General features: G+C 38.8%; 13 protein-coding genes and 2 non-coding genes across 15 annotated transcripts; 8 read left to right on the top strand and 7 right to left on the bottom strand.

The window, feature by feature from the left end:
• Positions 1-94: 94 nt before the first annotated feature.
• Positions 95-1473, bottom strand: BEWA_015490 (conserved hypothetical protein; the record flags this gene model as incomplete). Its single annotated transcript, XM_004832383.1, has 2 exons — positions 1268-1473; positions 95-1233 (listed from the first exon to the last, which is right to left on the bottom strand). Exons 1-2 carry the CDS (start codon positions 1383-1385, stop codon positions 95-97), a joined length of 1257 nt encoding a protein of 418 aa, XP_004832440.1. The 5' UTR covers positions 1386-1473.
• Positions 1474-1600: 127 nt separating this feature from the next.
• Positions 1601-2739, top strand: BEWA_015480 (conserved hypothetical protein; the record flags this gene model as incomplete). Its single annotated transcript, XM_004832382.1, has 3 exons — positions 1601-1752; positions 1790-1828; positions 1871-2739. The coding sequence occupies exons 1-3, from the start codon at positions 1716-1718 to the stop codon at positions 2737-2739; spliced, it is 945 nt and encodes a 314-aa protein (XP_004832439.1). The 5' UTR covers positions 1601-1715.
• Positions 2740-2749: 10 nt separating this feature from the next.
• BEWA_015470 (conserved hypothetical protein) lies at positions 2750-4490 on the bottom strand (the record flags this gene model as incomplete). Its single annotated transcript, XM_004832381.1, has 5 exons — positions 2750-3505; positions 3541-3800; positions 3835-4139; positions 4175-4308; positions 4350-4490. The coding sequence occupies 5 exons, from the start codon at positions 4488-4490 to the stop codon at positions 2750-2752; spliced, it is 1596 nt and encodes a 531-aa protein (XP_004832438.1).
• Positions 4491-4590: 100 nt separating this feature from the next.
• Positions 4591-7204, top strand: BEWA_015460 (DEAD box ATP-dependent RNA helicase family member protein; the record flags this gene model as incomplete). The annotated part of the gene is made up of 1 exon (XM_004832380.1): positions 4591-7204. One exon carries the CDS (start codon positions 4591-4593, stop codon positions 6472-6474), a length of 1884 nt encoding a protein of 627 aa, XP_004832437.1. The 3' UTR covers positions 6475-7204.
• Positions 7205-7232: 28 nt separating this feature from the next.
• On the bottom strand, positions 7233-8672 carry BEWA_015450 (conserved hypothetical protein). The gene has a single exon (XM_004832379.1). The coding sequence runs from the start codon at positions 8375-8377 to the stop codon at positions 7244-7246; it is 1134 nt and encodes a 377-aa protein (XP_004832436.1). The 5' UTR covers positions 8378-8672; the 3' UTR covers positions 7233-7243.
• A 481-nt stretch (positions 8673-9153) lies between these two features.
• On the top strand, positions 9154-10342 carry BEWA_015440 (ATP binding protein family member protein). The gene is made up of 2 exons (XM_004832378.1): positions 9154-9424; positions 9470-10342. Exons 1-2 carry the CDS (start codon positions 9238-9240, stop codon positions 10264-10266), a joined length of 984 nt encoding a protein of 327 aa, XP_004832435.1. The 5' UTR covers positions 9154-9237; the 3' UTR covers positions 10267-10342.
• Positions 10343-10674: 332 nt separating this feature from the next.
• BEWA_015430 (conserved hypothetical protein) lies at positions 10675-11599 on the bottom strand (the record flags this gene model as incomplete). Its single annotated transcript, XM_004832377.1, has 3 exons — positions 10675-10956; positions 10989-11335; positions 11371-11599. 3 exons carry the CDS (start codon positions 11597-11599, stop codon positions 10675-10677), a joined length of 858 nt encoding a protein of 285 aa, XP_004832434.1.
• A 54-nt stretch (positions 11600-11653) lies between these two features.
• BEWA_015420 (conserved hypothetical protein) lies at positions 11654-14590 on the bottom strand (the record flags this gene model as incomplete). Its single annotated transcript, XM_004832376.1, has 2 exons — positions 13373-14590; positions 11654-12031 (listed from the first exon to the last, which is right to left on the bottom strand). Exons 1-2 carry the CDS (start codon positions 14474-14476, stop codon positions 11654-11656), a joined length of 1482 nt encoding a protein of 493 aa, XP_004832433.1. The 5' UTR covers positions 14477-14590.
• Positions 14591-15236: 646 nt separating this feature from the next.
• Positions 15237-16710, bottom strand: BEWA_015410 (conserved hypothetical protein; the record flags this gene model as incomplete). Its single annotated transcript, XM_004832375.1, has 2 exons — positions 15237-15587; positions 15646-16710. The coding sequence occupies 2 exons, from the start codon at positions 16708-16710 to the stop codon at positions 15237-15239; spliced, it is 1416 nt and encodes a 471-aa protein (XP_004832432.1).
• Positions 16711-17228: 518 nt separating this feature from the next.
• Positions 17229-19749, top strand: BEWA_015400 (conserved hypothetical protein; the record flags this gene model as incomplete). Its single annotated transcript, XM_004832374.1, has 1 exon — positions 17229-19749. The coding sequence occupies exon 1, from the start codon at positions 17548-17550 to the stop codon at positions 19747-19749; it is 2202 nt and encodes a 733-aa protein (XP_004832431.1). The 5' UTR covers positions 17229-17547.
• Positions 19750-19786: 37 nt separating this feature from the next.
• BEWA_015390 lies at positions 19787-19868 on the top strand. Its single transcript has one exon. It is a non-coding gene; the product is annotated as a tRNA-Ser (tRNA).
• Positions 19869-20124: 256 nt separating this feature from the next.
• BEWA_015380 lies at positions 20125-20206 on the top strand. The gene has a single exon. It is a non-coding gene; the product is annotated as a tRNA-Ser (tRNA).
• Positions 20207-20437: 231 nt separating this feature from the next.
• Positions 20438-21471, bottom strand: BEWA_015370 (conserved hypothetical protein; the record flags this gene model as incomplete). Its single annotated transcript, XM_004832372.1, has 6 exons — positions 21356-21471; positions 21049-21319; positions 20919-21007; positions 20824-20883; positions 20652-20789; positions 20438-20620 (listed from the first exon to the last, which is right to left on the bottom strand). The coding sequence occupies exons 2-6, from the start codon at positions 21137-21139 to the stop codon at positions 20438-20440; spliced, it is 561 nt and encodes a 186-aa protein (XP_004832429.1). The 5' UTR covers positions 21140-21319; positions 21356-21471.
• BEWA_015360 (TBC domain containing protein) lies at positions 21350-23018 on the top strand. The gene is made up of 8 exons (XM_004832373.1): positions 21350-21684; positions 21721-21836; positions 21874-22017; positions 22052-22112; positions 22149-22209; positions 22244-22372; positions 22408-22498; positions 22533-23018. The coding sequence occupies exons 1-8, from the start codon at positions 21463-21465 to the stop codon at positions 22828-22830; spliced, it is 1122 nt and encodes a 373-aa protein (XP_004832430.1). The 5' UTR covers positions 21350-21462; the 3' UTR covers positions 22831-23018.
• A 487-nt stretch (positions 23019-23505) lies between these two features.
• Positions 23506-26293, top strand: BEWA_015350 (conserved hypothetical protein; the record flags this gene model as incomplete). The annotated part of the gene is made up of 2 exons (XM_004832371.1): positions 23506-25944; positions 25979-26293. 2 exons carry the CDS (start codon positions 23506-23508, stop codon positions 26291-26293), a joined length of 2754 nt encoding a protein of 917 aa, XP_004832428.1.
• Positions 26294-26343: the final 50 nt, after the last annotated feature.

Genomic DNA, 26343 nt, shown 5'->3' with positions numbered 1-26343 from the left:
AATATACCAGATAGTACCTTTCTCCTTGGATCGACAAAGATCCACGGCACATTTTCACACCTATTTGTAGATCTATGGTAACATTTGCTTAAAATTATACGCTTTCTATAGATTGCATACGTTGCAATCGTTTTAACCTGTAGATGGTGTTATGAAACTGGAAAACGAACCTCAAAATTTCTGCAGCCTTTCTCCTTGCTTCTTCCAGCAACTTAAGTTCATCCTCCGCTACTTTTTCCTCTTCTGGTTGTTCTGGAACACTAGGTTCTGTTATTATTTCCTCTACTGGGGGTTCTTCAGCTGTTCCTATCAAGTGATCAGGGGCAGTTCCATTCATAAAGTTGTACATTTCGTCCAGGTTTTCGTCTACGCTAGCGTGTTCATAGCTCTCCTGAACAACATCTCTGGTTTCGTGGAACGGTTCTTCAAGATCTGGAGTGAAAGTATTGACGAATTTTGAGAAATCGTTAACCATGTCGTCCGATATACCAAATGTAACTTGGGTGTTAATGTACTCATCCAGCTCATCTTTGTTATTAAAGTATGTCTTTAGCAGATGGAATCTGTATTCTCCAAAGAAATCGGCCCTTGAGCTTATCTTATCCATGTGTTTTAGAAATCTTGTTATGTTGAATCGTTTCAAAATTGGGGAGCTGGGATCATACATTTCTGCAAGCATTTTTGTTCGTAGTTGATCTACAGATCGTAACAAGGGCTCCAAAGCCCCTTTTATAAGTTTGTTTTTTGATTCACGAAAAGTGTAAATCTTGTTGCGTAGTTTTATAACCTCTGGATGTGACTCTATAAATTTTTCAACGACCGAAACCGCTGAGCTATGACGAGGTGTAGAGTCATGTAGAGACTTGAATATCGTCTTGTCTCTATAGATAAGAATCCTTAGACGTTTAAGAACTTGGACAATGTATTTGTCAAACGCGAGTTCCACGGACGAGGTAGACATGGCATTTTCATCGGAATCTAAAATCTCACTTAGTAGAGCTGCACGTGTTTTATTTATAGCCACCTTTAGTTCTGATTCAAGAAACCTAACTCCAGTGGCGTAATTTCCAGAGTATGATTCTCTAAGGTTGCTATAAACCAGAAAATCCCAGAGGTGATTCTTTGGTTCTTTGGGTTCCAAAGGATCTTTATCATTTCCACTCCAAAAGTTCCCCAGAGAGAGCAAATTCGCTTTGGACGTTTTCCTTCTTGGAACCTGAGGTGGGTGTACCTCTAAAAACGAGTTATATCCCAAAGATTGACTTACCTCCTACAAATTGATCAGCTCGGTACACATCGTCTTCTCCGTCAGTTTCATCGCCAAAAAGGTTGAGGTCTGGAGCGAATCTTGATTCTTCTGGTTCATAAACTTGGGTGGAAGACATTGTTGACTGATGTATGTGGAATATCAAAAGCGACTGAGAGGTATATTATGCGATAAAACAGTACACATTGAAGTTTTAAGTTATATATAAAAATGCTGGAGACTTTGTGTCAACAATTTGATTTTTCCTTCTCCTCGAGTGTCTAACCTGTGGTGCCAAGGGCTAACAGCACTGAGGCGATTTTGGAGGAGTATATCCGCACAGTTCCATTTTTTGTCGATTCGTGCATCAATTCACGGGTGTATCTTAATTTTTCAAGCAGACCCCTATGATTGTGCGCAGCTCCACACTTTTCCTAGTATGAACATTGAGATTATAAACTAAGGCGTAATGGGAGCAAATTCTTCCAAAGGCACCGCCACAGGAGGTACGACATTTTAAACGTTTATATCCGTCTATTTTAGGTCTTCGTGTCCACAGAGTCTACCCAAATGGACCAGGAGGTATGTTTTGTGTACGGATGACCGCCATATACTATCACACAGAATTGGCCGGGATAGAACTCTTTTTCGATTACATCTTGGAAGCAGATGGAAACGTTTATAATGACGATTCTGATGATACACTCAGACTCTTCACCTCCTATATAGCGAGCCAAGAAAATAAGGAGGTCACTTTGACGATTTACAACGCCAGGAAGAAGAGTATACGTTCTGTTACTATGATTCCACAAAAATGGGAGGGTGTTGGCCTTTTGGGATTGACAGTAAAGTTTTCCGAATTCACATCAATGGATGAGGGTGTGCACGTTGTAAACGTTTACGACGGCTCACCAGCTAGTAAAGCTGGTCTAATGCCAGTTACAGATTATTTACTTGGTACAAATCTACAACTGTTTCTGGATCTAGATTGTGTAAGAATTCATGTGGCAAATCATGTCGATGAAGATGTAACTTTAATGGTTTATAATTCAATAACAGAAACTGTAAGAAAGACTGTTATAAGACCTACAGAGAACTGGGGAGGCCCAGGCACACTAGGTTGTGATTTAGCAAAGGGATATATACACAGAATTCCCTATGTGAAATCAATTTGGAGTGTTCCTAGTATAGACGAAGGGGTTGAGGAACCTGTTGAGACAATTGATCTTTCAGTGGCTCCACCACCAGAGATTACACCATTGGCAAATCCTGCATTAACTCTTACACAATCTACCAGCGTAGAAGAGCCATATTTGCCTCCATCCATGGTTGATTTTCAGCTGAATCAGACAGCTGAAGATAATGAAGAGATCCCCATGAGTCCCAGCACACAACTCTCAAAGAACTACCAGGAGATTGATTTCACGGAATGTGATAAATCAAGCTCCTCAGGTAGGTCGGATGATGACGATGTAAAAAAAGACACGTTATAATTACTACATTTTAATTACTATAAGTTTCTATTATTCTCTTCATCATTAGCAGTTCCTTTTGAAGGAAAGTATCACTCCATCTTTCTACCTGTCTTTCCATCATTTTTTTATCATATTCGCAACCAGTTTTGGGGTTATAATCTGGATGCAATTTTTTTAGACCAGGTACAGATGAAATCGCAAAGCCAGACCTTTCAAATGGTTGCCATTTATTACTTGTTTTCAAGTGTATATTTTTCCCCAATATTTTTGAAGTGATATCGCAGAACGCATCAATTTCTTCATTTATTGCATCTGTTAACACTTCCTCCATAATTGCATCGTGAAGCGGTTTTTCCAGCGCGTGTCTCATATCTAAGCCATAATCTGGAGGTGTATCTAGTGGTGCATGGATATGACGTGCATATTTTTCCAGTAGATATGAAGTGTTTCTTTTCACTCTTTTAATTAGTTTGAGAGTTCCCTGCAGAAAAATAAATACAAAGATGCTAAGGCTTACATTTGCATATTTGTCAGTATTTTTTTTTATTGATTCAAGGGTTTTATTTTCCCAATCTTTAACTTGACCCTCCGCCAGATTGCAACTTTTAGTAATAGATTTGTCTGCACCAGCAGACAGACTCTCTTTAATTTCCTCGATTGAACTTTTACTGAAATGCTCCATAATAAGAGGTTCATAGCGATGTAGTGAGTAACTATTCTTTACAGGAAGAAAGTGTTCTCGTAAATGGAGATACGTCTCCCTTTCCGGCAGGTCCATTAGTCTCTATTTTAAAGTATAATTTGATTAATAAAACAAACATCTGAGGTTATTTGCAACACCTTTATTGCATCAGGAGATATGAATCTTTCGATTAACCCAGAATAAATCAGATCAGTTCCTGAAATTTCTTCTCCTGTCAACGCCAAGTATTCACCAATGCAACCATCTAGACGACCAAGAACATATGATAAACCGCCAAGTGGAGGCATCCCAAAATTATATCCACTATATCTGAATTTGCTATGATGGTAGCAAGCACTCATGTTTGAAAGTGAAGCCAAACACATTCCATATCCAGCTGCACGTAAATGTCATTTTAGGACAAAACAAACCAGTTGACCCGTTAGCATAAACTAATAGCGGTTTTTTGTAGCTGAATATAAGATATGATAAGTCAGCTAAGTTATAAAGGTAGTTTCTCAACGCATTTACAACTGGTTCATAGAGAGTGGTTGTGTTTTTGGCTAACAACTTCTGCATTGATCCTAGAAACATGAAAATTTCTGAAGGATTCAATCCGAGACTAAACGTTTTCCTGGTCATACTTGTAACGAGAACAAATCTCTTGTAGACGTTTGTCTCCAGGTCGGCTAGTCTCCTGTATAGCCCATTTATTTGCGATATCCCGGAATATTTGCTGTACAATCTCTGACCAACTATTGAGAAACATACCTGTTTAACACCAAAAATCCCATTCCTACATTATTGCGGGAGAGTAAAGGGGACTCAGCGGCGGTTTTTGTGTGAATGTCTAGGGGAGCATCCAGATAGTCAGCTTCTACCCATTCAAAGTAGTTTTGGCCAAACTATATGGATTTTATCCGCATTTTTTCATGAATAAACAAACCGGTAGCCTTTCTACAGTCCCTTCATTGAATTTCCTGAACTTATCACCAGAACTCGAAAATCTTCTGACACGAGCGCCACTTTTATGGATAATAGGCCCGGACGATCTAACTAGATGCTCTAAAATCGCACTTGTTAACATAGTGGGTAGTGTTTTACAGATAAAGGTAAATGAGTTGTGGACCACCTCCCCTCTATCACTTCATTTTAATTATGCACAGCTCTGGTGTGTACCGTTTTGAATGATGCGAAAGCTTCAACTATTAAGGAATGGGCTATGTACAAGAGAACATGAACTTAGTCTTTTGCTATCGAGATACGTACGATCGTTTCCGTCTAATGTCAAAGTTTGGGGATCTTCCGTTATCCAGTTAAATCCAGTATTGGATCGCAATATCGTAAGCAGGAATAAGCTATTATTCAGACGAAGGTTCAAGAGATGTCGGATAATGCTAAATGGGAAACCAATTTACCCAAACGGTTTCCAACTATCGACTTTAAGACCTCAACTGGGAGGTTCAGACCTTTTTATCGCATCTCCACCTAATAGTGGAAAGACTATATCGTATATTCTGCCAGAAGTTTTGAAATATCGCCATGGACAGTTAGATTGCACTGAGAAACAGAAGATCCTCGTTCTGGTCCCTACTTTGGATCTAATACTACGAGGGACTAGAATTGCATCAGGAGCTCTGAAAGATGTAGCGAATGTGCAGCCATTATACTACAAAACTCTGGCGAATAATGAAGATCTATCGGATATATCAAACGCAAATGTGATTTATTCCACACCACTGTCTGCATATAGGTTACTACTTAAGCAACCAGTTATATTTAATAATGTTCGCACATTGGTTATTGATGAAGCGAATAGGATTTTGCACGAAAAATCTTCCATCTTTGCAGTAAAGATAAGGAATTTGTTACCGGAGAATATCCAGATCATTGTTTTGGCACCAAGAAATGAGGATAAACTACGGCAGTTTGCGTCGAGATTTCTGCGTGTTAATTTTAGAGTAATATCATTCTGCCCAGAGTACAAGAATGTACCGATAACTCAACACATTCCGGGGCCGCAAAGAAGTGGCACGCCTATTCCGGAGGATTTTGAAGTTCATACTCTGATACCTAGAGAAAAAACGGAACTGGAAGAAAGGGTTGAGAAAAATCGTTTAAAGGTTCTAGATCATTGTAAAATACGCCAGGTCTATGTAGACAAGGATGTCAAATGTGAATATATTTTGTATAAACCCATAGATTTTACAACCACTCTACTTTCCGCAATCTTGGAACACGATAAAGTGATAGTGATATTTCCTACGGTGAAAATGGCACAATTTTGCTATATATTTTTCAAGCATATAATGGAGATACATTGTGATACTGGCAAGCAGTTTTATGCTTTGCATGGGCACCTTTCCCTTGAAAAGAGGAGGTTTGTGGTTGACTTATTTTCATCCTGTCAGAATGGCATACTGTTTGCAACAGACGTTGTCTCTGTAGGATTATCGTTTCCACATGTTGAGGCTGTTATTCAAGTGGGAGCTGCTCGTTCTGTGGATGTTCTCTCTGATAGGATTGGTTGTTCTTTCTATCACGAATCAGACAAAAAAAGTGGGTACAATTTACTTCTTTTGCATGATTTGGATACACACATCTTGCATGAAGCATCTCAACACAATTGTGATATAAAAACTAGACGTGCAGATACCCTCATATACAAGTGCCACAAAATTGATACAAAATGGGTAAATTCCCCAAGCTATCTTGCATCTTGTGAATTAATGTATAGATCACTTCTTGGCTATTATTGTAATAATGCAGATCGACTAAAGTTTCAGCGCTGGCAAACTCCTAGCCTTGTGAATGAGATTATAAAATCATTTGGTTGTAGTAATGAGTTTTCTGTGAGCAAACAATTTGCCGCAAGATTGCATCTGTTGAATGCGCCTGGATTGGCTGTAAAATACGATTCCATAGAAAAAACGCAGTTACAAGCAGCAGTGCTTGCATATTCTGGTTTCAGATCGCGTGTTCTTCAGGGAGGCATTTCTGCAAAAGGATTTTCAAAAGTTGCTGAAATGCAAATTCAATCTGTTCCCTTGAAGTGCAACCAAGAATGTTAATTTTTCCGCTTTTGTATATGATACATGTGCTTGTGCGATTTTTTCTTGTTCCAATTTTCTCTAATTCTGCTTCTAGTTCTCGTTCTATTTCAAGTGCTGCATCCCAGTACGATCCTTCGACTTGTTGTGGTTCAATTTCAGGTTCATCTGTTTCTGGAAGGTCGACTTGTAGCCTTAGTGACCCTGAGGGTAGCATCATGATTTTGTCCGTTGTTCGCTTTCCTTCATCATAGAGACTTTCCAAGTCTAATTCTCCTTCAAGTACAACTTTACAAAAGAGGTGATCGATCTTGAAGGTCTTGATTGCGTCCTTGACCTTGAGGATGTTCTCGTCGGCAGAGTATTTCCATTTTAGACCATCCACGTCAATGAGTTCCCTTTTTGGGAATAGTACTTCCCATTTTGTGCGATAGCGGATCTTGTGTACGATTTTTGCGATATTTCTGTATGCTTGAGATTCTGTTAGTGCTCCCATGACGAGTATTTTCCCGTTAGAGTATATTTTACACATTGAAAGGGGTTCTAGCAATAAAATTTTGACGGAAGAATGTGAACATTCGCTTCTAGAAAGACTGCGTGCAAGGAGTAGAAGATCATCGTGTGTAAAGCCCTTGGAGCTGAGCGTTGCAGATGCCCATGTGACAGAGATTTGGGACGAGAGGATTTTAATTCCATCAACTTCAAGGTTGAGATCCCTGGAGCCAAAGGACGGCTCAAGCGGTGGCAGTCTCATGTATAGTGTCTAAGAATGAATCGTGCAATTAAAATATTAGTTTTGCCACATAGACGAGCTAATGTTGTTTGTCGAGTTGGCGTTATTGGTACCATTAAATCCGTAATAAGGCTGTGGAGTTGTGTAGTATCCAACCAAACCGGGTGGGTTTTGAAGGCGATCATTGGCGTACGGGTAATTAAAATAGACACCATTGACGGGATCGCGTTCCTTTTGTGGGTATTGAGCAGAAGATTCTGGCATTTGGAATGATTTTTGTTTGTCAGTCTCCTCGCTATAAGTGTAGACAAGTTGTTGCTTGTTGAACCTTTCATAGTAAGACCCTTGCCAATGTCCACCAGACAGGTTCTCTCCGGGGATAGGGTCTTGTACACGACCGTTTCTATTCATTTTAACATGGCCAACCCTATTTGGTTGCCAGTGTGTTACTTGATCTTGCCATACACTGGGCTTGCTCCAGGGATTGTCCTCCTCAAGACAGCCAAACATGAGACTAGCATCGCTTCCAAAGTTGATTTCCTTTGGTAAGACTACAGCAGGCTTTACAACAGGCGATTTTTTGACAGGTTCCTTCTTGACCGGTGCTTCAACTTTAGGTTCTTCAGGAACCAGTTTTGGCTCTTCTACTGTAACCTTTTCTTCAGATTTCAAAAGTGATGCCCACGAGGTAAAGAGAGATTTGCGAGGAACAGATTCTTCCACAGAAATTTCTTGTACAGGAGTCGGTACTACAACAGTTGGTTCTTTCTCCTCCTTTGGTGGTTTCTGCACCTGTGGCGGTTGTTGAGGGGCAGCCACAGGAACATTACGTCTCCTTTCGGGCCTTTGCTTGCCCTTAAACTGTTCCTGATTCTTTGGACCCTTTTTGGGTTCACGGCTGCCAGAGTGTGAGCTTGAGGCTCCCCCTCTGCTTGGCCTAACAACTTCCCATTCTCCTTGTTCGTGACCGATATTCATTTCCATTATACGTTCGACCTCTTCTTGAATCTTGTCTGCATTATAGTCACAGTTTCTAACCAACTGTATGATCTCAGAGTAGTTGTAGTTGTAGCTCTCCAAGACTGGCAACAAATTTCCGATCCATTTCTGGCTTCTTGGGGAGCATGGGTACTTGATTTCCTCCTTTTTCTGGCCTTTTGGACCTTCCTTTTTGAAATCTGTTCTTGCCATTTTAAAATACACCTTTCTATTACGACAACTAGGTTTTATATTCAAATGAATGTAAACGAGACTCCTGTGGATTATATCGATAATATGTCGTACATCTGCAAGATTTAATGCTATATTGAGCAACAGCACACGATTCCTATCGATCGTTTGGTAAAAAAAAGACTCGAATAATCCTACCTTTGGTACAAATCACTACCTGCGGGTACTAGGTCAATCGACGTGAAGATAAGGTGGTAGATTTTTGGTATATCAATACCTTATCAAGAGATTATCTACTAAACAATTTCAAATAAAAGAGCAGGGTATCAAGAGGCAAAAGCGTTAGAGGGCTGCAACGACATCGGGCGAGTGCGTGTCATAAGAGCAAAACTTACGCTTTTCATATTCCGTTGCAACAGACAGTAGGAATTTCTGAATGATCACAAATTTCTCTTTTACAAGGTCCACAAGTTCGTGTGAACAGATCCTACACTTTGGAGGCAAATGTGTTCCTACGTTGCCATTTATCCGCGCGTTTCTCAACTTTATGATGCATTACAGCGAGGAATTTTCCTCTCTCTTATTTTATTTAGAGAAATTTGCCGGGAATGTAATAGAAGGCAACCCTTGCGGTTCCGGTTGGCCCATTGATGTTTTCAGAGCGTTACATTTCATTTTTGTGATTAACATGACGATACAGCGCAAATAAGTTTCACGTGCATTGATATTTGCGACTTGAAGCTGTCACCAGATTTGGTACATGTGGTAGTAGACGTTTCCGGGTGTGGATGTTCCTTATTGTAAATTATCATGATGAATAGAATCTGTTAGGGCAAAAAGCTCTTGCAAATGTATAGTAGATATTTTGAAGTTGTGAAACAATGAGATACGCACAGATAGTACTGGGTCCTGCTGGCAGCGGTAAGACCACATACTGTAAGATGTTCCAGGAATATCTGTCGGCTTGCAAACGTGTTTGCCATATCATCAACCTGGATCCTGCTACAGAGGAAGGTATCGTCTTTGATCATGAAAAAAAGTCAAAGAAACCGGGACAGAAGAAGGAAGGTTCGTTTATTCGTCTTTAATTCACACTTACATAAAATATTGCAGAGATTAACCCATTCGATACCGATATACGTGATTTTGTGGATATTGGAGCAGTTGTAGAAGAGGAAGAATTGGGACCAAATGGAGCGCTCGTCCGCAGTGCCGAGCTCCTTGGCGAAAATATAGAATGGTTGGCAGAACAGATTGAAGAGACTTATGGTGATGAAGCATATCTACTATTTGATACTCCCGGTCAAATTGAGCTTTTTATACACATTCCTTATGTAAAGAGGATAACACAGCTTTTACAAAGATTAGGAATAAATGCCCTTGCAGTATTCTTGCTTGATGTAAGCTTTATGACTGATCCGTCCAAGCTCATTTCTGGGTCATTGGCTGGTCTTGCAGCAATGGTTAATTTGGAAATGCCACATATAAACATTTTATCAAAGTGCGATCTGCTCTATGATGCGGATACTACAGGGAATATTAACCTAAAACCATTTGCAGATGTTACTAGCAGCACATTTGGGCTTTCAAAACACCATTTAAACTTTCAAAAGTCTATAATGTCTGGTGAGGATTGTGAAGATATGAATTATGGCACTCTTTGTACTTCAATCAATAAGAGCGCAGACGACTTGGTGGAAGCATTAGATGCTCACTTACCACCAACGTATAGGAGGTTAAACACTGCGTTTGCATCCCTGTTGGAGGATTTCGATTTGGTTGGATTTCTTCCTTTGAACATAAACGATGAGCTTTCACTCGAACAGATTTTGGTTGCTACAGATGTTGCCCTGCAGTACGGAGAAGAAGCTGAACCATCTGCGAAATTTGACCTTTCAGATACTATTTAGATGGTAAAACACCAGAAGCATTACGAATTCATGTTTGCAATCATTTTTGCATGACGATAAATTTGTTTAACATCGCATTTTGGATCTGTTATTCATGTTTACAGAATGTAAAAAATGACCTATAGCTTCTTTTAGTTGAATTCTGGAAACATCTCCTATTTTTTCAGCTGTACATTTTTATATGCGTTTGTGGAACGTGTACCCTTTTCTAGGGTGCTATACTCATTTTGACTCGGAATATTTTCGTTTAACCAATTATGTGGAATTCTCTTGAAGTTGAAAAAATAAAAGGACAGCCTCGATGGAACCTATAGACGTTATGGAACCGAGTTAGACATACTTGTAGAGATCTGCTTTGGACTAGGTACTCTTTCATCTTATCCACTCTATACATTTTGTGTGCTGTAACTAAACAAACCCGTTGAATGATAACATGCGAGAAAAGTAGTAGATGCCGTTTTTTTCAAAGAGTTGTATTTCGAAAATTATAAGATCCTTGCACGCCCCTATTAACACATTTTGGGTATAATTTCTATTACCTCTGTGGATATGATATACTCCGTAGCAACACTCCTTCTTTACAATGAACAAAAATGTATTTTTGTCGATTCCAACATAGTCATTCAATGTGATCATCATTGTGTCAATGGCTACCGAGAAATCCATTGCGCCCATTTCTTGTATTTCCTCCTGGCAAATTTTAATCACCAAGATGAACATACCGCAAGTTCTAGACCAGGAAATGTTTTGATGATAGTGTTTGACATGAATTCGACCTTTTTATGCTTGCTTGTGCACTCGGAGACAAGTGAATTGAGGAGTGATTTGTTGACAGAATCTCCTCTTATTATTCTCGATGCCCATGATAGGAGCAGCCATCTAGCTTCTGGGAGTTTTATCTCAGCTGATTTGAATTTCCTCGATGGTTCAATAGCCCAAGTTGCCTGTGGAATAGCATGAGCATGCATGTGTAGATATACAGTTGCTTTTCTCGAGGAAGGCAAAGACTCTAGTTCCGAAACGGTGTCCACCGTGCTAGCATCCTCGAACACATCACCCAAGTCATAACCTAGATGTATAACATTCACAATTGGCTGTAATTACCCATGAAAGAGATGTTTGAGAGGTCTGTGCTTTGTCGATTTCCGAGACAGCATGATATTAGCCCTCGGATGACACTTAGAGTCTCTTTATTTTCTGTAATTTTAATCCTTTTCTTCTTCTTGCTTTTGTTTTGCTGTGTTAGACAACTTTTGTGTAGGAAGCCTTCCGATGCGCTTTGGCAGTCGGCAAAGAAGCGACTGGAGCGTATAGACGATTGCGATACTGACATATTAAACAAGAATATATACAAATCGAGTCTAATTAAAAGCACCAGTGTGCATTTTCATCTTTTAACTTTTCTCAGCAACTCTGGCACTTTGGAAGGGTTACCGGAGTGTTTGCCTTCGTGTCTCTTTCTGTCAGTATTCCTTTTGTATGCTTCAAGAGTAATAACCTTGTCGTGTATCTGCAAGCCGTTCAGAAGGAGCAGTTCTGCGCTCTCTGGTGAATCCAATTCGACGAAGGCATATAGGAAGGACTCATTTGTGTTTTTGTTCCTTGCACTTGGTTTTTGCAGTTTAAGAGCAATATCAACGACACGACCGTCGTGATTCAACTTTTTAAGTCTCTGATTTAATAAATCTCTCAGGATACCCTCGGTAACCATGTGAGGAATCCCGAAAATCGCAAGCTTAAAACTGTCCTTGTCGGCACTTGGTTTCTGTAAGTTGGTGTGAAACATGAATGTGGGATTTAGTGTTTTGTGAATATCCTAAGTTGGTATAAGGCGACTGTAATTTCCACGTGGAAAATGCGAGTATGGATTCTGAGAAAATGAGAGACCGGATTACATTCCATTAGGAAGGACTCGTGATCCTAAAAGTTTACCCAAACCTACTTTAGTATATCAACGGGAGAGTATACTGCATTATATCCATAGGGGGTAAGGAGTCACTATTTAGAAGCTATTAAGATGAAGTAGAAGGATGTGAAGAAGAAGGATTAGGAGATAATGATCCAGACTTTATCATTTCATTTAGCTTATTTAAAAATACATCCTGTGTGAGACAATGCCATACTCCATCCGTAGCAGCTTTTTGAAAGTACTTGCCAGTATAATTGTTACCGTTCTTTATCCCTATGGTAATGAGAGTAGAACCTTTTGTATGAGATTGTACAAATGTAGACTTCTCATTGGCTCCTTCAGCCTTCCATAGTTCCTTGCCAGCATCAACTACGGATGTAACCTTAAAGTCCTTCTTTGGAGAGTATTCCTTAACAGTCACTCCCTCATCTTTTTCTGTATTTACATCTAACTTAGTTTCATCTGGATTGGAAAGATCTAGAGTTTCTCCAGGTTGTCCAGTAGGAGGTGAAGGCGTTGGAAGGATTATACTTCTCCTTTAATTTCTTAAGCTTATTTTTATGAGTACGCTTCGTACAATTCTTCCACTTCTTACCATTATGATACTTATAGACTGTAAATTCAGCACCACTCTTAATACCTTTAGTTTTTATAACGGCCAGAGTAGGCTTCTCTCCATCCAGATATAAGAGGGCCGAGAGACATTGCTTCCTTTTCTCTTCCCAAACTTTATCTTCTCCATAGGTAAGCTTAGTAGCGGTAATGCCGGGTTTAGGTGTGAACCTTAGAACTTTGACACCATCTTCCTCAGCATCTTCTGCATTGAATAGGGATGAATCTACTTTGGGTTTGAAATCAGGTAAGGGATCTGATTGGGTAGGTTTCCCATTCTGATGAACGACCCCTGGTTTCGCTGGTTGTTGAGTACCTTGTACACCATCCTCCTCTGTCTCTTCAACATTAAAGAGATTAGAGTCTACCTCACTGTCATTTCCACCGTAACATAATTTTACCAAACATAGCGTCCATAGTACTGCCAGAACCTTCATCCTACTCCCGCTTCTCAACTGGTGTGAGCAGAATGGTCAGTATGTATAAATCGTCATTCATACCTTCTAAGTAATGACAATCAGGACACATCAGTCGTCTTATAACTCATTTTCATTGTACTTTCACAAGAGTTCCACGAATACTTACCTTAGCTTCTTGTACGACTTCACCTTGCGGGGCTGGTGCTCCAGTTGTAGCTACTCCTACGGCCGCTGTTGCAACCTCCGTAGTACCTGCAGCAACAGTTTCTACATTTTCACTTGCTCCTTCTCCACTAGTTTCAACCAGTATATCATTAACAATATGAAATCTGCTTCTACTCAAGTCTCCAGATAGCACGACCGACTGTGCAAAGCTCTTTGTCTCTTCCAGCACATCATGACCTTCTGGGTACACGAGGGTAAAAGTACCTGTGATGAGTACTAGCAAGAGTCCTTGATTGTTAATCGGTTGTATTTCAATATTTTGTATGTTGGAGGTAAAGCTAACGTTGCTAAACTGCTGATAGTATGAACGAATCTCATTATGGTCCATGGCCAAGACCCGCTTCCCGGACAAATCCGGTTTGGACAGGTGTCCTTCCTTGGAATAGAGATTGTACATTGATGACGGGTTGTTGTTCAAAAGCGAATAATAGCGGTATGTGAAAAGGTAGGCAATCTCCTCGAGGTTGGATTCAGAAATTGGTACAGTTGATCCCGCCATATTGGACGTTGTTGCCATTGGATTCATGTTGCCCATGGGCATTCCTTGTGGCATGTTGCCACTGTTCAGCATTTGGCCTCCATTTCCCATCAATGGCATCCTGCTGCCGTAGTTGCTGCTGGCTGTACCTCCATAATTGGCGTTTCCAGCGTAGTTATTGCTACTCGTACCATAAGTAGCACTGCTAGCGTTTGCATTCCCATAGCTGCTGTGCATATAATTCCCATTTTGTCCAGTGTACGAGTTGGTTCCGTAGCTTCCATAACCCCCAGCGTTGCCGGAAGACATCCTTCCCTGTTCAAATTGTATGTTGCTATCATTTCCCCAATTTGTATTGTATTGTTGTCCTTGAAAGTTTCCTCCATAGGGGTAAAGTGGATTTCCCAAGTCATTTCTACCGTTCTGAACGGGCTTGTAGACGCGCTGTGATGTCCTGAAACTTGACCTGTTCCCGCTTCTTACTCCATTCAAAACTGATGGATCCACGTCCACATTTGACTCCCCGATTTCAGATACTTGGTGATTCTCTTCCACAAAGTTCGCCATCTTCACACCCGTCGACTATGGGATACACCGATGGTTGGACCCTGGCTACAATAATTACAACCACACGCTTAATAACTATGGAAGGAGAAAAAATTACGAAGCATATTATATACTAGGGCTTAGGGGCTATTCGCGTGACCCCACCCAGGACAGAGGTGTAAGATCCTCAATCAATGTGCCAATCACGTCGGCCATACGATTTTAGCCGAGATATCAATGCATCATACTTGGGGAATAGAATGATCCCAGACACGATACAAATTGCACACTCGATGTATATGCCGTCGATCTTCGTCAAGATTCCTATAACGTGATGGTGAGTAACAAGCATAAATAGGGAGGAATAGCGGGAACCAATAAGTGAATATGTGCGACTGATTGATAGTCATAATGCCTAGTGTGAAAAGGTGGAAGGCCAATACGGTAGCCAAAACCCAGTGTGTGACCAGACAACTGGGAATACTATTCATACGTCCAAACCATTTAACTATTATTCGGATGCCAGTACCGTAACTCTTTATCATTAGAGAAATCGTCAACCAGAATGGCATGTAAAGAGCGCCATAAAAGTGTCATCCACAAGATCTCCAAGTCTGACTTTGGGATGCCACCCATGCTTATGCAGTACAACCATCTAATGCTACATTATCCTTGGTCATAAATTGAATAGACCCTCTCCATCCTCTACTCAATAGGCAAGACTGCCAGCCATATCAATCTTTTTTGAAAGATTGGATTCAACAACATGCATGCACATAAACTAACCCAGTGGATCAACGAGTAAAAATGCCAATGAAGAAGGCCAAAGGTATCCGATATTGCTAAACGTATTTAAAAGTGTCATGTATGTCCCGCCGATTTTAGGATCAGAGACTGTAGCAAACCAGGCGACATCGGCCACATTGATTACCATTTTGACGATTTGGCGAAATACCAGCATGGAAATGAATACACCATAGTATAACAGACGCAAAATTCTTCCCCTTTCCTCTTTGTAATAGATTCCAGTTATGACTATAAATACTGTAGACGCAATTAATTCTAGTAAGTGCGCATACAACCCCCTGAGCATGACAGATGATGCGCCATACTGGTTAATGTAGATGGAAATCTGCAAATAAAAGTAAGATGAACGCAATACAGTAAAAATTGTAAACTATGCAACTTACAATTGGTGGGAATATAATCTCAATGGGTACAAGGATAGGCCTGGCGAGTGCAAACATGTCTTTTGGAAGCCCGTTTCCTAGTAGTTTCAGATCTGCTGGCTCCTCCGGTGAAAAGAATATTTTCTTTGTCAATAATAGAAACGCCATTATGCGCACTGGTTTCAAAAAGATGATCTTCATTAGAGTCTTGTATGATTGTAAAACTTGGGTGTTTTTCTCATTTATATATGGATCCTGCTGAGAAATTGTTCCAAATTCAAGTTCTATAACTTCATCTCTAAGAATTGGCTTATCGTCCAATTCTCTTTTAAAGAAAACGCAAATAGTACATAGTATGATGATTATTCCGAAAAATCTGCAGAACCCAGAAAGTGTGACTAAAGGGACAATGGAATTATCATCAGGGGGAATATAATTTATACCGAACAAAGAACAAATTTTGTTCCAAAAATGGTATAGTCTTATGCAAGAATCGCGGGAATTTAGTGTGATAAAACCCATAAAAGCAATGTTTATCCCGAGAGATTGGCCTGCTGAATTGCAGGTTGATGAATGTATTCTCAAATGAGGGGGCAGCATTGTCAATGCCCACCCATCTACGGCAATATCTTGCGTTGCTAATAAAAAGTAAATGATGAAAAAATAAATAAAAAGTGTGGCTGTATCTACTGTTTCATCCTGACCTATCCAGTTATCGAGTTTTCCATCAATACTGCCATATAATAGAAACAGTCCACATAGAAACTGGGTTGGAATTATCCATGTTTTACGTTTACCTAGACGTTGTATGTACACAAAATCTAGGATAGGTGCCCAGAGCAACTTTAATGCATACGGCAAACTAGTCAGTGATAGTAGCGCTATACTTGAATAGCTTGCTCGATCATGAATTACCAGTGGTATAGCATTTCTGATCCCTATAGGTATCCCCTGTATCACGTAGAGCAATAATAACAAAAGTATCGAGTATACATCTTGTTTTGTAATTTCCTGGTTCTCAACTTCTTCATCCATCAATGGTGGATTGAATGGTACTGACCCTTGGTCACTGTATTTGTAGGCCATTTTAAGCCGATGTTTTGGCTATTCTAACTTCATTAATATAATGTACACACTCAGCATCTTTCTCCGATATTTTGGCAAAGATGGAGTAAAACAGAATCTTGGCAACTAATATTATGCGATGAGCTAGAGTTCAATCCCCCTGAAGATACCCTTGAACATTTGTAGTTTTAACCATTGGGTGAAAATCAGTAAAGACACCAAAGGGGAAGTTATAAAACTGGTAAGCGGATGCTGTGGCGCAAATGCAGATTTATCAACGCCCTAACCTTTTCTTTAAAGAGTAAATCAGCAAGATTTTTCAAAAAATAAACAGCAAATCGTTGATAAAATGAAATGTGTCAAACTTCCTATATAATCAACTGTTGGTTCGGTTATATGGCAACACATTCGATACTCTTTAGGTATATTTACTCTTTGGATATGATACTTTTGTTCTTAAAACTTTATTGAGAGATCTGAGCTCCACAGCAGAGAAATGGTGGTCTGGGACGCCACATTCATCGCGTGCAAAAATTACCATTGAAAGTACTTTTATTCGGGATAAATGCAGTAAAACTTATTCCTATCCTTATGTTCGTAGGTTTGCAGCTTATTGTGATGGATTATTGAGGTATATTCACTATGAATACGAGTGGATTTTGAGGAGCGCTGGGTCTTCATTTTTAGCATAGTTATGCCATTTCACACATCCTATTGCTTATTTAAGTGGTAGAAGATTATCATATATTTTGAAATATTGGCATGGATGAGGATAAAATGGATAGACAACATTAATGAGTGTTATTCCTGGACGAATATATAATGTAGCAAATAACCGACAATCTTACACTAAAAGTAATGAGAATATATCAAGTTATCATAAAGTTGGTTACTTTTGTAATTTCAATAACAGAAGCACTATCTCATGATCGGTTTTGCTTCCTATACAATAACACATTACTGTCCAAAAGACATGTGCTATTATCGCAAACAGAAAATCAATTATCTACAGTTGATGATGTGAATCTAGATCCTGTATTACCTCAAGTAGAGGAAAGTATACAGGCAAACAATCTTCTCTTCAGTTTCAAATCAAGGGGTGACCATATAGATGTAAAGTTACATGCCCCCGTAGAGGCATTATGGAGTTTTGTTAAACGAATCCTGCTTAAATTCTACAGCTTAAAGCTTGAGAATGATTCTGGTACATTTAATTTGCTTCCAGTTGTCTTGTCTTGCAGTGGAGGAGTGGATTCTATGGCTTTATTGCACTCATTTGGATTAATAAAAAAGAACATTACCAACCTTGTATCCTCTCATTTATGGGATAAACAACTAGGTGGGAACTTTTCAAATCCGAAGGAAGTAGCGTTAAACTGCCTCGAGAACTTCTTTAAAAATTTTCATGTTGTTTATGTGGATCACCAGGTACGAGATGATACAGACAAGGATATAAAATGTATAAGTGAGGCATGTAAAAATTATGGATTTGATTTTATTGTCAAAAAATTAGAACATCAAGAACCAAATACAGCTGATACCTCAAAGGGTTTCCAAGATATGGCACGTGGAATGCGCCGTCATTACTGTGAAGAGCTGATAAACACACTTCCACCTGTTCCGTTCTCCTTTAGAGAACTATCAGAGCCAATTAGTGCTGATGTAACTTTTGATATGTTTGTATTATCAAAGGGTCATTTAAAGATCGAGAATGTAGCTAGACAATACTCTGAAGAGGAAAAATTACTTGACAAAAATCCAAGAGGTATAGTATTCATGGGACACACTCTGAATGACAAGATCGAAACCATTTTACAAAAGCTACTACGTGGTACGCACATTTCTAATCTGTCTGGAATGAGACTAACTGCTAATTTTGGTAAAGATTCAGTAATAGTACGCCCTTTTATAGATATTCCTAAGGATGAACTTATAAATTTCATGAATATTATTGGAGAATCATATCATGAAGATTCTACTAATTATGAACAGACATACAGACGTAATCTTTTGCGTAAAAGGATATTTCCAGAATTATGCAACTTTGTTAACACATCTAAAAGTGAAACCGATAACACACGAGTAGCGAGAAGCCTTAGTACTCGCTTTAACAACTTATCGATCCAGAGTGAAGGCATACAAGATATGATAAATTTTGAGGCGAATATGTTTGAATATTACATTTTTAAAAAACATGGGAACGTGCATGACAAGTCTGTTAATTTTAGTTCGTTTGATTCGTATGTGCTGGAGTCATACTACGAAATGTATACCAATCTATACAATAAAAATGCTAGTCAATTTTATACAAAGGAAATTGCCAACTTACAAAGGAAGATTAGATTTTTAAGGAGAATTGGCCTTCTCAATACAGAGCTGTTCCATGTAGATGAGTGGTTGTTGATTCAAAACAGGATGGTAAAGGAGGAAATTTTGAGGCGTTACATTCTTCGGCCTAATAACAACCAGGAACTTAACTATCGTGCTATTTACGACAGTGTGCAAAAACTTGAATCAAATCCTGGAACTACTGCACCGAAGTATTTTACCCTTTGTTCAGGAGCTATTGTTCATCAGCACTATTATCTGAAGCACACTAGCCTAAAACTGGATGATCTCACATATGAACAGGAGCCACAATTCTCTGATAGATACTGCAAATTCTATGTTCATGATGGTATCAATGCTACAATAAAAGGACATGAACAACCAAAATCTGACGAATTTTGTCTGAAATTTTTGGTACCAATTGACCCAAAGACAAATTCCAATGGACTCTCGTTCGATATTAGGTTGATTAGGAATGACGATACAGTCCCCTGTAAGTCTTTATGGGTGCCAACTGCGGCAGCTTTATTGGCAAGGATGCATTTTCCACATATTTTAAAGGATGAAATTCCGGTCATTTCAGTGTCTGGTACAAATCAAGTTATATGCTTCTACGGGGTTAACCTAAATCCTCCATATTGTTCAATTATCCAGGAAGAACTTTTTAATTCTGATGAATACATAAAGCAACCAGAATTTACAATGAAATACTATATACACGTGTCTAAATGAGATACAGTATGACCCTAAATTCTGAGCGCTGCTGCTAGGCAGCTTGGCCGAGTGGTTAAGGCGACAGACTCGAAATCTGTTGGGCTCTGCCCGCGTAGGTTCAAATCCTGCAGCTGTCGTATTGGTGTTGGGACTCTTGAATTTGTAAAATCTTCCTTTTTATTCATTTATTATGTTTGCGATTCATGTTTGGCACAGTTTAGCCGGTTTTGGGGTCAATATGGCTTCATTTCTAAAATGCCCTTGGGAAGCTTTGACATTCTATTAAAAGCGGAAAATTGTATATTAATTAACCTCATATATGTATTTCACTGTCCGTCATCTACATTATTGCCTCGGTTACTTATATAAGCTGTAGATTCGTAGCGACGGCAAGGCAGCTTGGCCGAGTGGTTAAGGCGACAGACTAGAAATCTGTTGGGCTCTGCCCGCGTAGGTTCAAATCCTGCAGCTGTCGTATTTCGTATTGTATGATTTAACGGTAATATGTTGCCGTTTCCAGTACATAATACCATAATAAGCATATATTCTAGGGCATATAACTTAATGTCAAGTATAACACTAGTATAATGTTTTTGTATTAAAATTGAGGCTCTCGGATAGATTTATGGATGGAAGTATGGATGACCATAGCTTTAGCGATAAAAAAACAATGTTTTCTGGCCTATTCATTGTTGTGGATTTCCCATTATTCATACCTGTACTCTTCTTTACCTCTGTAAAGTTTATTCATTGCATCAATTTGGTAGCAAGGGTGGATTGTTAGATTTAAACGCCCTGTGAATGGGTGCCTTTCTGCGGTCACAGTTTTCCCAATGTATTCGGTGGGTATGTCTGTTAGCATTTCATCCTTGGTGATTGGAAGTCCTAACTAGGTGGTTTTATAGGAAAGTAAAACGTGCCTGGTTAAATCCAAACAGCCATATCCTTGGTGTTTCATAATACCGATCGTAGGTTATGCTTATATCGTAGCTCCTATAAATTCTACTCGCGATTTCATCGTCGCTTAGACCTGCTATATCCTTACTATGATTCGTAGTCTGTGAAGCACGTTTTGTGTATATAACAATTTACCCTGTCTATTTCACGAGTAGAATCATCAAAAACATTCCAGGAATCACATTTGTGTGATTCCTATATGGTCATTATTGCCTGGACAAACAACTTACTGGTTCCCATAACTTTACACATTTTACTTTGTTAGAGCGTAGATATTGCTTGGTATATGGCAGGTAATCAACTGACAAATCATGTGTCCCTGAAATCCTGCGGGATTCTGTCTTAAGGTGACTATCTTACCATTTCCAGTTTGTGCAGAAATTGACCAACTTGTCTCCGGCAAGCACAAAATCGTTAGGATCCAAGGCTCCTTTAAGGTTAAAATCACCATCAGTTGGAATTACATCCGCTGTAGAGCCTATGAGTACCTCGTACGCCCTCCTCATCTACTGGTCAACTTTTCCTTGTATATTGATACACAATGAGGCTGATCTACGCTCAAAAGTAGCCCTGGATATGCTTGAATCTCATCTAACAGTACATTTAAAGAGGTAAAACTCCAACACATTCCCTATAGACCGTCATTTTATCTATAACATTCACTTACCTAGTCATGTTAACGGAACGTGCTAAGGGCTAAATGACCTTACTGTACTGCCAGACGTTCCTGCGATTAAGTCGCCTTTATAGCGATAATCATGTGCAAACTTTTAAATGTGCAGTGAGGAAACGCAAGCGTTGTGTAGACACGCGACACTTTGGCAGGCCAAACCCACACTAACCGAAAGCAGGACACAAATAATCAATTCCGCATACCAGTATCCCATACTTGAATCTTTAAAACATTATGATCCACGCAATAGGATGACAGCTATGGAACTGGCCGAGGGCGCAAAGGAAAAGGCGATTAAAGTACAATTTATCCACGAATTGCTGGTAATTCCACATTCTCCCATAATTATTACTAATCAGAGTATTGGAGAACTATATAGACAGACGAGGTTCGGGAAGTGGAAGTCCATGATCGATCGCGGTCTAGAAACCTTTGCGAAAACCCACCCAAATACGTTTTTAAGACGCACAAATAGGTAATTTGGTAAATTTTGTGGCAAGACTCATAATTAGGGGTATACCTCAGGAGTTTAGATGGGAAATATGGAAAGTTGCTCTCAAGTATCAGCATTACGCATCCGAGCTCGAAGATCTGTATGAATCGTACTCCGCAAAGGAAAATGAGTACTTGTCTATCATAAATATTGATGTACCAAGGTTTGTACAACTCAAAAATGCGCATTTGTTGCAGGACTTTTCCTGAACTAAAAGTATTTGATAAAGAGGCACAGGATCAGTTATATCGCATTTTGGTACTGTTTACCCATGTAAATGATAAAAACACGTAGTCAGCATACGGAAATTATCAACCGGAGATTGGCTATTGCCAAGGAATGAATTTTGTTGCAGGTATGATTTACGCCGTAAATGCACATCCACTTAGGATTACTGCTCTTGGTCAGTGGATTTAAAGAGAAGGAATCCTTTATCGGATTTGTTGGTCTCATGAATGAGCTAAAACTTGCTGAATTTTATAAACCTGCCTTTCCAATGGTGAAGGATTATATTTCGGGTTTGTTGATACGTGCATCTTATGTGTACTTCCAGCATATGAAACTCTGATTAAGGATGTAACACCAGAGCTGCATATTCATATTAAAAGAGAAGATGTATCACCAGCGGTATTCTTGCATCAATGGTAAGAGTTTACAGCCAGAGTTAAATGCGTGCAGGTTCCTTACATTATTTGTCGCGAGCTTACCTCTCAGATCTGTTGTTGCACTTTGGGATTACATGCTATTTAATGGACTTTCTAGTTCCCTAACCGTAGCTTTGGCTCTGACATGTCTCCTCGCCCCGCAGCTCATGAAGCTCAATTTTGAGGGTATACTGAGCCTGTTGAAGGACATGAAATCTATGGACAGCAAGGATGATATAAGAATTGGTAGAGTCATAGTCAACAAGGCTCACAAGATTGCGTCTGATAAAGGAGGTATTGACGAGTTCTTAAGCAAGGCTATACTGAAGTAATAATCGCACCAGGTTATACCTGCACGTTTACTATCGGCGACCCTGGGAAAAAGGCTCCGTGTTTCACAATCATTATATTAAAATTTACAAGTGGTTTGTATTATCTATCATTCTCCAAGGTCAAATGGGGACTAATCACGGAATTCTCCATTAACACGGCAATTGTTTCTTAACTAAATGTTTATTATAACCTTTAATACTAGTATTATTTGATGTGTACGATATTCTGTTTACTGTGTTGATTTATCCGAGTAAAGTGGTAGCATAATTCACATCCAATCTTGTTTGTGACTAAAATATTTATACTGGAGTAACAAGATAATGGTATGGAAAGAAAAGACTCTTTATAATTGTGTATAGAATCTGATGCACAGTCAAAACTGGGCGATATTAGAGGAAATTGCACTAATATAGTATGGGAAACTATCACTGTGTAATTTTTTACTGGCATAGAACTCACATTTTTGCCACAAGTTTCAGGGGAAGAATCTCTGCCTGAAGAATTACTACCTGGTTAGGATGATACTCTTTTGGATGTGTTACTATATTTTTAGTTTTAATACAGAATGATGATCAGAACCACTAAAATATATCGACTAGGCAATTGAAAGGGTTTCTTGCAGCGTATAATTTTGATGGGAATGAAATAACATTGTACACTATGGATTGGATGAAATGCTAGTGATCCAGGGTCTATTTGGATCACTAGTCCTAATTGTTTGCATTATCAGAAAGACATTTGCAGCAAATTTATCACAGAATGCTTTATATTTGGACATTAGTAGGAATGCGGGCAAAGGATTTAATGTGGAGCATCGGTCATATTCAGGGGTTACACATTTTGTTTATACACCAAATCAAAGGTATAATGTAGAGAGAGTTGTAGAAGGGGATAAACAGATATGGGTGCGAGAGAATGGCGAAAAATGTGTAAACATACATGCCTTCTATAGGAAAAATGAATGGCTACTTGTTCGTATAATAATTGAACGTTATGGATTTTTACATGATAAATTTTACAATAACAAAGGTGAATGGGTGCAAATTACTGAAGATGAATCTAATAAAAAGTTAAAACTACTAAAGATTCCGCTATATTTGAAACCGCCAAATCGCGTTCCTCAAAGTTCTGTTGTAAAAACCGTCGATAAGAAAGTAGTTGAAACACTAACTGGACAAATTAATAATGAAACATGTGCAAATATTCTTTTTGTTACTCTCGACATAGGCAATGTCGACTCCTTAAAATTTAGTAAATTTATAACGGCACCGTATGGCCTTAATATTTCTGTTTTAAGTCCACAGCAAGGATACACACTAAACAAAATTGTTGACGGGGAAATTTTAATTTGCGAAAATGCACATGGATATCTATCTGCCAGGGTCTCCATATATAGTGGCGTGCCCTCAATCCTACACCTATATACTATTGACACGAATAATGCAGAAGTTTCAACTTATTTTATTAATGTAGTAAAATGGGAACAAGTTCAAGTAGATGTATTTTATAGAATATTCCATGAGCTTGTTGTGAACAAGAATACTTTCAAATTAACTGATTTAAATACCGATAAAGTTAAGCCTGATTTTGTTTGCTTCAATTCTCCAAATAATTATCCATCATTAGTTTGTTTTCCAAATCCAGGATACATTTTAAAATCTGTAAATTGCAATAACAAAACTATTTGGAAAAGGAAGCTTGAAGGAGAGAATTGTATTTGCGCCTCTTTTCATTCGAAGGGTTCTCCACAATTTGCCCATCTTATAATATCCACTTCATCTTATGTAGAAGAATTATTTTATTATCTGGATGGAAAAGCCTGGAATGTTATTGGTAAATATGAATATAGACTTAAACTCCATGGAAGGGGCATTGACCTATGTAGTATTGATAACAGGATTTTACTGGATGTAAGTAAACCTGTCGATGCCGAAAAATTTGTTTTACATACAATTGGCACAAAAACTCCATCCATTTCCATGATGACTCCATTCCCTGGAGCTTTGTTAACAAAAATCATCGACGGAGAGGATACCATATGGGAAGCTCAAGGGGATGAATACTGCATATACTTTTGGTTATGTTTACCGAATTCATCGGGAATGTCATATGCTCTGGTAACAAATTCAAACAAAACTCGGATAGTGCACTATTTTTTAAAGAGTAAGAAATGGAGAAGTGTATCTAAAAGTGAATATTTTGCAAAGTATCTTTTGGAAATCGTTCCCAACTTTTCGGATGAGAGGATTGTAAATGCATCCATAAAAGAGAACCACAAGGGAAAGATTATGACGGGTAGCTTTACGAATAGGCAGGGTCTTAGACTTCGATCATACGCAATTATAGCAGAAAACCATAGGGCGACCCTTATCATTTCATCGGGGATTCGTGGACATTTCATTTCCGGTTTTTTCCCTTACAACCTGGAATGGAACTTTGAAAATTTCGGATTCCAAATACCTCCAAGCATCAATGATGTAATCTTAATGAGAACGTCTGAACCTTTGAGTAGCTATTTTTGTTTAAATCAGACGGCAAAATATAAGCACTTATTCGAGTACAAGGACTGGAACAGAGCAGATGCTATTGATCTACTTCCTCAGTTTCAATTTGAAGGTAGCTTTATACAGTTTTTGAACATGATGGGATACTCGATATATGGTTTGGAGTTGCAATCTCACGGATTCTCAGAATCTATTTCAGATATGAGATGCTATTTCCGTGATTCTGATGATTCTGCATACGATATGCTTCAATTTGTGAGTATAGTGAAAAGAGGTAAGTTTGGAGATCCTAATGAAAAATGGAATGAAGAGATTGTATACAAGAGCGTTCCTACGGATAAAAGGACATTTTTGTTCGGATTTTCAATGGGAACAAATGTTGTTATAAGGGCTGCTCAAATTTTTAATGCACATGTCAAATGTGGAGAAAAAATAGCTGATGGTATAATAGGGATATCATCCATGCTTAACATCGACAAATTGCTTGGAATTGGAAAACACTTTCTATGTATAATAAAATTATTTTCAAAATTAATGGATAAAAAAGACAATTCTGTGGAAAAATACTTGAACTACGGGGAGTCAGTGTATATTTTTATGCGCTACAATGTGAGTTTGTTTATAAAAATATACACTTCTGTAGGACCCTTGGTTTTTTGTAAAGAAAATGTCATTCAAGACTGGATACATTTTATTCGATTCCGTGGATATGGTAAAGCAGAATCTTGAGTATATTCTTACAGATATGCCTGTCCTTTTCATTCACTCTACTGATGATCCAATGTGTAGCGTTGATGGCCCAAAAGAGTTCAAGAATAAACTTCCAAATCGCAACGTAACGTTAATAGAGACCTGCGGTTGTGGTCATTTCATAACCGATGCCCTAGTCTCTCCTATTATCAATCCTATGATAGACAACTGGATCAATGGGCTCTCTGGTAATATCTCCGGGATGTAATATGATGCCTTACACATATGACACAAGTGTTTATGAATTGTTCATTCTTT

Source organism: Theileria equi (genome assembly GCF_000342415.1).
Source record: "Theileria equi strain WA chromosome 4 map unlocalized gcontig_1105316255033, whole genome shotgun sequence".
Lineage (NCBI taxonomy): Eukaryota > Apicomplexa > Aconoidasida > Piroplasmida > Theileriidae > Theileria > Theileria equi.
This window is presented reverse-complemented; position numbering and strand designations above follow the sequence as displayed.

What these genes read in the sequence shown, in the direction of transcription:
- BEWA_015450 (XM_004832379.1), bottom strand. Translation starts at nt 8,377, where the DNA reads ATGGCAAGAACAGATTTCAAAAAGGAAGGTCCAAAAGGCCAGAAAAAG.
- BEWA_015440 (XM_004832378.1), top strand. Translation starts at nt 9,238, where the DNA reads ATGAGATACGCACAGATAGTACTGGGTCCTGCTGGCAGCGGTAAGACC. An exon ending in ACCGGGACAGAAGAAGGAAG is followed by an intron (nt 9,425 to 9,469) that starts GTTCGTTTATTC and finishes AAAATATTGCAG; the next exon opens with AGATTAACCCATTCGATACC.
- BEWA_015360 (XM_004832373.1), top strand. Translation starts at nt 21,463, where the DNA reads ATGTGCAGTGAGGAAACGCAAGCGTTGTGTAGACACGCGACACTTTGG. An exon ending in ATCAGTTATATCGCATTTTG is followed by an intron (nt 22,113 to 22,148) that starts GTACTGTTTACC and finishes AAAAACACGTAG; the next exon opens with TCAGCATACGGAAATTATCA. An exon ending in GGTGAAGGATTATATTTCGG is followed by an intron (nt 22,373 to 22,407) that starts GTTTGTTGATAC and finishes GTGTACTTCCAG; the next exon opens with CATATGAAACTCTGATTAAG.